General features: G+C 50.2%; 1 protein-coding gene across 2 annotated transcripts in view; it reads left to right on the top strand.

Moving 5' to 3' along the window:
- The first annotated feature begins 4,544 nt into the window (after positions 1-4,544).
- LOC133358370 (src kinase-associated phosphoprotein 2-like) overlaps positions 4,545-11,488 on the top strand; it is a 34,007-nt gene continuing 27,063 nt past the window's right edge. For both annotated transcript variants that reach the window (XM_061576675.1, XM_061576674.1), the window contains exons 1-2: positions 4,545-4,713; positions 11,149-11,257. In XM_061576675.1, coding sequence (XP_061432659.1) covers positions 4,674-4,713; positions 11,149-11,257 — 149 coding nt within the window. In that variant the 5' untranslated portion in view covers positions 4,545-4,673. The remainder of the gene's footprint in view (positions 4,714-11,148; positions 11,258-11,488) is intronic.

The following is an 11,488-nucleotide window of genomic DNA, read 5'->3' as shown; positions in this document are numbered from 1 at the left end:
TAGGGGAGGGCTAGGGAGGGGAGGGGAGGGAAGGAGTGGAGGGGCGAGGGGAGTGGAGGAGGAGGCGAGGATTTAAGAGAGAGAACGTAGGGAGGTTGGGCAGTGTTGAGTCTATGGGCAGTGTTGAGTCTATGAGCAGTGTTGAGTCTATGGGCAGTGTTGAGTCTATGGGCAGTGCTGAGTCTATGAGCAGTGTTGAGTCTATGGGCAGTGTTGAGTCTGTGGGCAGTGTTGAGTCTATGGGCAGTGTTGAGTCTGTGCGCAGTGTTGAGTCTATGGGCAGTGTTGAGTCTATGGGTAGTGTTGAGTCTATGGGCAGTGCTGAGTCTATGGACAGTGTTGAGTCTATGGGTAGTGTTGAGTCTATGAGCAGTGCTGAGTCTCTGGGCAGTGTTGAGTCTATGGGCAGTGTTGAGTCTATGGGTAGTGTTGAGTCTATGGGCAGTGTTGAGTCTATGGTGCAGTGTTGAGTCTATGGGTAGTGTTGAGTCTATGGGTAGTGTTGAGTCTATGGTGCAGTGTTGAGTCTATGGGTAGTGTTGAGTCTATGGGCAGTGTTGAGTCTATGGGCAGTGTTGAGTCTATGGGCAGTGTTGAGTCTATGAGCAGTGTTGAGTCTATGGGTAGTGTTGAGTCTATGGGCAGTGTTGAGTCTATGAGCAGTGTTGAGTCTATGAGCAGTGTTGAGTCTATGGGTAGTGTTGAGTCTATGGGCAGTGTTGAGTCTATGAGCAGTGTTGAGTCTATGAGCAGTGTTGAGTCTATGGGTAGTGTTGAGTCTATGGGCAGTGTTGAGTCTATGAGCAGTGTTGAGTCTATGGGCAGTGTTGAGTCTATGGGTAGTGTTGAGTCTATGGGCAGTGTTGAGTCTATGGGTAGTGTTGAGTCTATGGGCAGTGTTGAGTCTATGAGCAGTGTTGAGTCTATGGGCAGTGTTGAGTCTATGGGCAGTGTTGAGTCTATGGGTAGTGTTGAGTCTATGAGCAGTGTTGAGTCTATGGGTAGTGTTGAGTCTATGGGCAGTGTTGAGTCTATGGGCAGTGTTGAGTCTATGGGTAGTGTTGAGTCTATGGGCAGTGTTGAGTCTATGAGCAGTGTTGAGTCTATGGGCAGTGTTGAGTCTATGGGCAGTGTTGAGTCTATGGGCAGTGTTGAGTCTATGGTTAGTGTTGAGTCTATGGGCAGTGCTGAGTCTATGGACAGTGTTGAGTCTATGGGTAGTGTTGAGTCTATGAGCAGTGCTGAGTCTCTGGGCAGTGTTGAGTCTATGGGCAGTGTTGAGTCTATGAGCAGTGTTGAGTCTATGGGCAGTGTGAGTCTATGGGCAGTGCTGAGTCTATGGGCAGTGTTGAGTCTATGGGCAGTGTTGAGTCTATGGGCAGTGTTGAGTCTGTGGGCAGTGTTGAGTCTATGGACAGTGCATAGTCTATGGTGCAGTGCTGAGTCTATGGGCAGTGTTGAGTCTGTGGGCAGTGTTAGTCTATGGGCAGTGCTGAGTCTATGGGCAGTGTGAGTCTATGGGCAGTGTTAGTCTATGGGCAGTGTGAGTCTATGGGCAGCGTTGAGTCTATGGGCAGTGTTGAGTCTGTGGGCAGTGTTAGTCTATGGGCAGTGCTGAGTCTATGGGCAGTATGAGTCTATGGGCAGTGTTGAGTCTATGGGCAGTGTTGAGTCTATGGGCAGTGTTGAGTCTATGGGCAGTGTTGAGTCTGTGGGCAGTGTTGAGTCTATGGGGCAGTGTTGAGTCTGTGGGCAGTGTTGAGTCTATGGGCAGTGTTGAGTCTATGGGCAGTGTTGAGTCTATGGGCAGTGTTGAGTCTATGGGCAGTGTTGAGTCTATGGGCAGTGTTGAGTCTATGATGCAGTGTTGAGTCTATGGGGCAGTGTTGAGTTTATGGGCGGTGTTGAGTCTATGGGCAGTGTTGAGCCTATGGGCAGTGTTTATTCTATGGGCAGTGTTGAGTCTATGGGAAGTGTTGAGTCTATGGGCAGTGTTGAGTCTATGGGCAGTGTTGAGTCTATGGGGCAGTGTTGAGTCTATGGGCGGTGTTGAGTCTATGGGCAGTGTTGAGTCTGTGGGCAGTGTTGAGTCTATGGTGCAGTGCTGAGTCTGTGGGCAGTGTTGAGTCTATGGTGCAGTGCTGAGTCTGTGGGCGGTGATGAGTCTATGAGCAGTGTTGAGTCTGTGGGCAGTGTTGAGTCTATGGGCAGTGCTGAGTCTATGGGCAGTGTTGAGTCTATGGGCAGTGTTGAGTCTATGGGCAGTGTTGAGTCTATGGGCAGTGTTGAGTCTATGTGCAGTGTTGTGTTGAGTCTATGGGGCAGTGTTGAGTCTATGGGCAGTGTTGAGCCTATGGGCAGTGTTGAGTCTATGAGCAGTGTCTAGTCTATGGGCAGTGTTGAGTCTATGGGCAGTGCTGAGTCTGTGGGCGGTGATGAGTCTATGGGCAGTGTTGAGTCTATGGGCAGTGCTGAGTCTATGGGCAGTGTTGAGTCTATGGGCAGTGTTGAGTCTATGGGCAGTGCTGAGTCTATGGGCAGTGTTGAGTCTATGGGCAGTGCTGAGTCTATGGGCAGTGTTGAGTCTGTGGTCTGTGTTGAGTCTATGGGCGGTGATGAGTCTATGGGGCAGTGTTGAGTCTGTGGTGACGAGGTGGTGGTGAGTCTATGGGCGCTGTTGAGTCTATGGGCAGTGTTGAATCTATGGGCAGTGTTGTGTCTATGGGCAGTGTTGAATCTATGGGCAGTGCTGAGTCTATGGGCAGTGTTGAGTCTATGATGCAGTGTTGAGTCTATGGTGCAGTGTTGAGTCTATGGGCAGTTTTGAGTCTATGATGCAGTGTTGAGTCTATGGGCAGTGTTGAGTCTATGGGCAGTTTTGAGTCTATGATGCAGTGTTGAGTCTATGGGCAGTGTTGAGTCTATGGGCAGTGTTGAGTCTATGGGCAGTTTTGAGTCTATGGGCAGTGCTGAGTCTATCGGCAGTGTTGAGCCTATGGGCAGTGTTTCATCTCACGTGCCTCTTTGTTTTTTGTATATTCCTGTTTCTGAAGCGTGAACACTGTAAGATATGCCCCACAAAAGGTGAACAAAAAAAACCACGCGATCGACAAGTGATGTGTTCCACTGTTTTCTGACGGAAACTGCGGTCCGATTTACGACGGAGTTTCCACCGGGACGTCGTAAAAGCGGGGACCGTCTGCATTGAGAAACAGCACAGAGGAACACGCGGTCTAAACTAAAACTAAACTTTAAACTAATTTTTTTTTTGGCAGGTGAGCTGTGGAGCTCTTTGTTTAGAAGCGACCCTGGACCATCACAAACGATCAGCGAAGCGGCTCATCATCATCATCATGATCACGTGGATATTTATAGCAGATATATATGTATACTCCTTAAAGCGTATGTATCTCAATGTGGAGGGGAAAACCGGAGGATCCAGTGAAAAATCCACGCGACCACGGGGAGAGAGAGAGAGACACCGCAAACTACAAATATACAGCAGCAGCAGGCGTCAGGGTTGGGATGGAACCCACGACCTCCTGTATACCAGGCGAGGGTAGTTAACACATTCCTGCGGAGGGAGCTGGTAGGAACGTTGGATTGCTCGGTCAATGGCCTGCAGGGTCAACGGCGGCGTGGTGTATTCCGCAAATATGCCCGACTGTGAGGGCGGGCACAAGCCGGCGTGAGTAGGTTAAACGTTGAGTTTTATAAGGGCACCACGGGGTGACCAGCATCTTCCCACCCAGCCCCACCCCTCCCACCCCCCAGCCCCACCCAGCCCCACCCTCCCCACCCCCCACCCAGCCCCACCCTCCCCACCCAGCCCTCCCCACCCTCCCCACCCAGCCCCTCCCCACCCAGCAGGTGCTACAGGTCGACTGACTGAGATGACCGAGATGACTGGCTGATGCTCCACCTGTGCCCCCTACTGTGCCAACTTGCTGTGCTTTAGCCACCCGGCGCTCCGCTCGTTGTTGTGAGCGTCGCTCCTCCGCCCTCCGTTGTTGTTGTTGGAGGGCCACTGCCTCCAACTGCCCAGTAGCAGCGTCCTTCACGAGCCTCCTCCACAGAGGCCACTCGTTCGCGTGCCACAATGACCCCTGACCTTCACGCGGACGGTGCTGCCACTCGCTCGCGTCACGGCACCAGCCCACGGCAGTCCCGTTCACGTCGAAATCCGGAAAGCGCTTTTTGCTTTTAACTTTTTTTTTCGTTTGAAAAAAAATAAAACACAAATATATGAAGGTTGACGTTTCGGGCAACGGCCCCCTTTCTGCAGGGGTGATGGGTGTGTAGGGGCTGCCCATTCACGACCCGTGTCCTACCGCCGCTGCTCTAAGCGAGCGTGGCGACGTTTTGTGCAACGTCTCTCAGCGAAGCGCAAAAAGCCAAGACACGAAAAACAAAAACACCGCATCCCACTTCAACTTCACGACAGCGCCGCCAAGAAGCAAGAAGTCAACGCAAGCCTTGCACCGTCACTTCCTTCCCCTGTGTAGAGAAATAGAGAGAGGGGTCAAACGTCTCCCTCCCTCTTCCTCCCCGTGGCCCCCTCTCGAGCCGTTCGAGTGGGAAGAGATTAAGTCGTTGCAGCTTCCCTCTCTCTCTCCTCCTCCTTCTCTCTCTGTCTCTCTCCACTGCTACTCTGTACGGGCAAGTCGGGAGCGATGTCGTCTATTCCTGACGACGTGAAGAATCTGTTGGAAGGTAACATGGAGTGAGCGCGAGCGAGTGCTGTGGGTGTGGGTGTGCGAGATTGTGTGTGTGTGAGAGTCTGTGTGGGTGTGTGAGAGTCTGTGTGGGTGTGTGAGAGTCTGTGTGGGTGTGCGAGATTGTATGTGTGTGTGTGTGAGAGTAGGTGGGGGTGTGAGTGTGATAGTCGGTGTAAGTGTGTGTGTAAGTGTGAGAGTGGGTGTGGGTGTGCGAGATTGTGTGTGTGTGTGAGAGTAGGTGTGGGTGTGAGTGTGAGAGTGGGTGTAAGTGTGAAAGTGGGTGTAAGTGTGTGTGTAAGTGTGAGAGTGGGTGTAAGTGTGCGAGATTGTGTGTGTGTGAGAGTGTGTGTGGGTGTGTGTGAGTGTGTGTGAGAGTGTGTGTGGGTGTGCGTACAAGTGTGAGAGTGTGTGTGGGTGTGTGTGAGTGTGTGTGGGTGTGTATACAAGTGTGAGAGTGTGTGGGTGTGTGAGAATGTGTGTGGGTGTGTGAGAGTGTGTGTGGGTGTGTGAGTGTGTGTGGGTGTGTGTGTGAGAGTGTGTGTGGGTGTGTGATAATGTGTGTGTGTGATTGTGTGTGATAGTGTGTGTGTAAATGTGAGAGTGTGTGTGGGTGTGTGGGTGTGAGTGAGTGTGTGAGAGTGTGTGTGGGTGTGTTGGTGTGTGAGAGTGTGTGTGGGTGTGTGATAATGTGTGTGTGTGATTGTGTGTGAGAGTGTGTGTGTAAATGTGAGAGTGTGTGTGGGTGTGTGTGAGTGTGTGTGGGTGTGTGTGAGAGTGTGTGTGAGTGTGAGAGTGTGTGTGTAAATGTGAGAGTGTGTGTGGGTGTGTGTGAGTGTGTGTACAAGTGTGAGAGTGTGTGAGTGTGTGTGGGTGTGTGTGAGTATGTGTGGGGGTCTGTGAGTGTGAGACTGTGTGAGAGTGTGTGTGGATGTGTGTGTATGTGTGTGTGTCTGTGCGTGTGTGAGAGTGTGTGTGTCTGTATGTGTGTCTGCGGATGTGTGAGAGTGTGTGTGTCTGTGTGTGTGTCTGTGTGTGAGTGTGTGTGGGTGTATGTGTGTCTGTGGATGTGTGAGAGTGTGTGTCTGTGTGTGAGTGTGTGTGGGTGTGTTAGGAGCGGTGGGGTAGCGGTTAGCGCCCTGCGCTATGAACCTGGCGAACCCGGGTTCGATTCCCGCTCACGGCCAACACCAGTAACGATTATCTGCGAACCAGTCCTGGGCATCTCCTAGGTCGACTCAGCCTCAAATAAATACTTAGTACGGTGTGTAGACATCGCCGCTGGGAAGACAAAGTTGACCGGGCGTGGTGCTGGCCACCCACCCCCTTGTGCGAACACCTTCAGATGTGTTCGCTTACAAGCACAGCACTTGCCCCACGAGTCTGTTGAAGGCTATACGGGTGACCTTTGTATTACGGAAAGTGGTTAGCGCCCGCTTACCACTTTCCAACGACGGGTTAACATCAGTGGAAAAAAAACTAAAACTTTCTGAACCCGTGCAGGAACTCCCCCTATGTCGACTCAGCCTTTAATCCACTCGCTTGTTCCATGCACGACGCGCTGCCACCATCGTCATCATCGTCATCATCATCATTCAATTGCAGTCGACAACATGAGTGGTTTCTATTCTATTGGGCACCCGTCATGATAATGTGGAATGTCCACCCTACCACCCCCGTTAGTGGCCTATGGGGGTCGCAGGTTCATTCGACTCCAGTTGGCATCTTGCAAATGTGCGGACCGTCTAATGTTGTGATCATCATCATTGTTATTATTATCATCGGAACTGTGTGTGCGTGTTATATGTTTGTCTGTGTGTGTGTGTGCGGATTCATCTTCTTGGTTCTTTCGGTAAAGTCACGTAGAAGGGAAGTAATAAAATAATACAAATGAAACATAATAAAATAATTCTCACGACGTTGTTATGTTTTATTTTTATTATTTTATTATTTCCCTTCTACGTGACTTTACCGAAAGAACCAAGAAGATGAATCCCTGCAGTCACGAAAGCTTTAAATCGAAAAATGTGTGTGCGAAATTATGGGGAGCGGTGGTGCAGCAGTTAGCGCTACGCTGCGCTATGAACCCGGCAACCCGAGTTCGATTCCCTGCTCACGGCCAACACCAGTGACGATTATCTGAACCGGTCCTGGGCCTCCCCTAGGTCGACTCAGCCTCAAATGAGTACCTGGTGCGGTGTGTAAACATCGCCGCTAGGGAGACAAAGGCGGTCGGGCGTGGTGCTGGCCACCCACCCCCTTGTGTGCCGTTCCGGCCTTCATAGGTGCTCGCTAACAGCACTTGCCCCTACAGTCTGTCAAGGCTATATGGGGGATCTTTGTTTTTTTTATCTTTGTGTGCGGAACACCAGTGACTGCTTAGGTATTTCTTTTAACGTCCTAATGCGGTTTCCGGCCATGTAAACATGAAAAAACACAGCGATGGTTAATAACCAGAATAAGTGATTTGCAGGTACAGATATACAAAGAGAAAGGGTCCCCGTATAGCCTTCACAAACTGTTGGGGCAAGTAATATAGGTCTTTTTTGGGGGGAATTGGGGGTTAGACCATGTAATATAAATGTGTCGTTAAACACGTAGGGCCGCCTTGGTCTCTCCCCCCCCCCCCCCCCCCATTGCTGAGATTTTTACGCACCGTATAAGGTAATGCACTCGATTTGAGGCTGAGTCGACCTAGGGGAGTTCCGGCACAGGTTCGATAAGGGGTTAAAACACACACGGTGGGTGGAAATTAGAAACTTGCCCGGTTCATCGCGATGGGCGCTAAACTGCGTTCCATTATACAAAGGCAAAGGTCCCCCGTATAGCCTTTAACGGACTCTTGGGGCAAGTGCTGCAACTTGTTAGCGAGCACCCACGAGGGGGGTGGGTTCCAGAACCACGCACGGCCGCCTTTGTCTCCCCTGGCCCACTGAGCTGATATGTAAGCTCTATGTCAGAAGCGAGCTGGTGATCACTGATGATAGACAGCTCAACGAAGTTGGTTTATCATCATCATCATCGTCACGTGAAAATGTATAGCAGTCAAACACTCTAACACGCGTGACGTTGATTCTAAACGTGGAGGGGAAAACCCGGAGGACCTGGGGAAAATTCCACGCGACCACGAGGAGAGAGAGACACCGCAAACTCTAAATATACAGCAGCTGGCGTCAGGGTCGGGATCGAACCCACGACCTCCTGTATACCAGGCGAGGTAGTTAACATCTCCTAGCCACCGTGATGATGATGAGAGAGAGACACGCAAACTCCAAATATACAGCAGCAGGCGTCAGGGTCGGGATCGAACCCACGACCTCCTGTATACCAGGCGAGGTAGTTAACATCTCCTAGCCACCGTGATGATGAGAGAGAGAGACACGCAAACTCCAAATATACAGCAACAGGCGTCAGGGTCAGGCTCGAACCCACGACCTCCTGTATACCAGGCGAGGTAGTTAACATCTCCTAGCCACCGTGATGATGAGAGAGAAAGACACGCAAACTCCAAATATACAGCAGCAGGCGTCAGGGTCGGGATCGAACCCACGACCTCCTGTAGACCAGGCGAGGTAGTTAACATCTCTTAGCCACCACGGCGTGTGAGCAAATATCCGCTTTGACTTTGAACCCACCTTGACCCCAACAGCCAAATCAGTCTAGATTTGAAGTGTTTTCGTGACTGCAGGGATCCATACTCTTTGGTTCTTTCGGTAAAGTCACGTGGGTAGAAGATAAAACAAATAAAATCACGACGTTTCGGGCACAACACAAGCGTCCGCCATCAGGTGGGACGACCACATCGAGAAACAATCGGTGACGTGGGCAAAGTCAAATCGGAGCCGAATCACAGATGTCTCCCTCTACCAAGGGGCTAACACATACCCAGAGAACATGCGAACGTCGCGCCAACGTCGAATCAACGTTCCATCACGACGTTAGCATAACGTTGGACCGACGTTCCATGCCAACGATGCTCCAACGTTTGTTCAACGTTCCATTGCAACGTTTATCCAATGTTCGATGCCAACGTTGTTACGAACGTTCCATGCCAACGTTGTTACGAACGTCCCATGCCAACGTTTATCCAACGTCCCATTCCAACGTTTATCCAACGCCCCATTCCAACGTTTGTTCAACGTTTCATGCCAACGTTGGACGAACGTTCCATGCCAACTTTGGACGAACGCCCCACGCCAACGTTTCGCCAACGTTTGTTCAACGTTCCATGCCAACGTCCCATTCCAAAGTTTATCCAACGTTCCATGCCAACGTTGGACGAACGTCCCACGCCAACGTTCGCCAACGTTTGTTCAACGTTCCATGCCAACGTCCCATGCCAACGTTGGGCCAACGTCCCATACCAACGTTTATCCAACGTTCCATGCCAACGTTGTTACGAACGTTCCATGCCAACGTCCCATGCCAACGTTGGGCCAACGTTCTTTGCCAACGTTAATCCAACGTCCCATGCCAACGTTGGACTGAACGTCCGGCGTATGCTGCGTATTGCCGTGAATTGATGCGGGGGACGGAGGCAATGAGGGCGTTCTTGATCGCGTCGCGTCCATCATGACGAGTTGATCATTAACGCGGCTAATTGTCTCGGTTGGGCAGATCAAGGTCATCGCTGCTTTAAGCAAACGAGCCACGTGACTTTCAGTCGCCTTGCAATAGGAAATGAATGGACTCAATCATTGTAAGTGTGTGTGTGTCAGTGTGTGTGTGTAAGTGTGTGTGTGTAAGTGTGTGTGTGTAAGTGTGTGCGTGTAAGTGTGTGTGTGTAAGTGTGTGTGTGTAAGTGTGTGTGTGTAAGTGTGTGCGTGTAAGTGTGTGTGTGTAAGTGTGTGTGTGTAAGTGTGTGTGTGTAAGTGTGTGTGTAAGCGTGTGTGTGTAAGTGTGTGTGTGTAAGTGTGTGTGTGTAAGTGTGTGTGTAAGTGTGTGTGTGTAAGTGTGTGTGTGTAAGCGTGTGTGTGTAAGCGTGTGTGTGTAAGCGTGTGTGTGTAAGTGTGTGTGTGTAAGCGTGTGTGTAAGTGTGTGTGTAAGTGTGTGTCAGTGTAAGTGTGTGTGTAAGTGTGTGTGTGTAGTGTGTGTGTAAGTGTGTGTGTGTGTAAGTGTGTGTGTAAGCGTGTGTGTGTAAGTGTGTGTGTAAGTGTGTGTGTCTGTAAGTGTGTGTGTATCAGTGTGTGTCTGTCAGTGTGTGTGTGTAAGCGTGTGTGTGTCTGTAAGTCTGTGTGTAAGCGTGTGTGTGTAAGTGCGTGTGTAAGTGTGTGTGTGTAAGTGTGTGTAAGCGTGTGTGTGTAAGTGTGTGAGTAAGTGTGTGTGTCTGTAAGTGTGTGTGCAAGCGTGTGTGTGTGTAAGTGTGTGTGTGTAAGTGTGTGTGTGTAAGTGTGTGTGTGTAAGTGTGTGTGTCTGTAAGTGTGTGTGTTAGTGTGTGTGTGTATCTGTAAGTATGTATTTGTGTCTGTACGTATGTGTGTGTAAGTGTGTGTATGTGTAAGTGTGTGTGTGTGTAAGTGTGTGTGTGTCTGTAAGTGTGTGTTTGTGTCTGTACGTATGTGTGTGTAAGTGTGTGTATGTGTAAGTGTGTGTGTGTGTGAGTGTGTGTGAGCGGAGCGCCGGGTGGCTAAAGCACAGCAAGTTGACACAGTAGGGGGCACAGGCGGTGCACCTAGCCTGGCACAGTAGGGGGTACAGCTGGTGGTGCATCTACCGGTCATCTCAGTCGGCCAACCCATGGCACCTGCAGGGTCTGTCCCGTGACCTCCTCCTGCACCTAGCCTGGCACAGTAGGGGGTACAGCTGGTGGTGCATCTACCGGTCATCTCATTCGGCCAACCCGTGGCACCTGCTGGGTCTGCCCGTGACCTCCTGTCAGCGAGGCCTTCGACACTTCACGTGGTAGCCTCAAAGTGCACCTAGCCTGGCACAGACGCCGTGGGGACGTCACCGTCACTTCGTGGCGAATGTCGTGGTGTTGGTGTTGCAGGTGGGGGCGGCGTGGATGTTCAATATATTTATTAAATCCTTTATATTAAGTTCGCTTGCTTGCTTGCTTACGACCGTGCAAATCTTTCGGTCGTTTTTTAACCCACTTCCCGTGATCCAATCGAGCTGACATTTTGCACACAGACTCGTTGTGCGAGACAATTAATGTTCGTGAAATTTTTGTTTCAAAAATTTTACACTTTTTAGGGAAAACAAATTAAATATTTAATTACCAATTGCTTAATACTGGCAGACAATCATCTGACCCATAGGTGGCAGCCATCTCAAGCCAGAGGACGAGAGGACTCTAGCCGCCACGCATATAAAGGATTTATAGTGAAAAACTTTGTTTTTACTGGTTATGCTTATTTTTAAAATGTATTTATCGATGAACATGCGGAGAGTGTTGATGATGGATGGTGGTGTCACGTGTCTCTCCGGCAAGAGTTGGAGCAATTCCTGTCGGAAGCACTCGCGTCGGAGAAATCGCTCGGGAAGAAATGCAAAGAGCGGAGGGAGGCGCTGCTCAAGACTCTGAATGAGCTGAAGTCCCGGTACGAAAACAAAGATAACCCCCTCCCCACCTACAGCCTCTGCATGTGATATGTGTGTATTTCTATACAGGGTTCATATTCTTAGGTTTTTCGGTAAAGTCACGTAGGTAAAAAATCAAAATTAATAAAAATAAAATAAAAATCACGACGTTTCGGAGGCAACACAAGCTTCCGTCTTCAGGTTTTTTTTTTTACCTACGTGACTTTACCGAAAAACCTAAGAATATGAAT

The sequence above is a fragment of the Lethenteron reissneri genome, chromosome 61, assembly GCF_015708825.2.
Source record: "Lethenteron reissneri isolate LAM-NWPU_2019-01 chromosome 61, ASM1570882v1, whole genome shotgun sequence".
NCBI lineage: Eukaryota > Metazoa > Chordata > Hyperoartia > Petromyzontiformes > Petromyzontidae > Lethenteron > Lethenteron reissneri.
The sequence above is the reverse complement of the archived record's forward strand: the minus strand, read 5'-3'. Positions and strand labels throughout refer to the sequence as shown.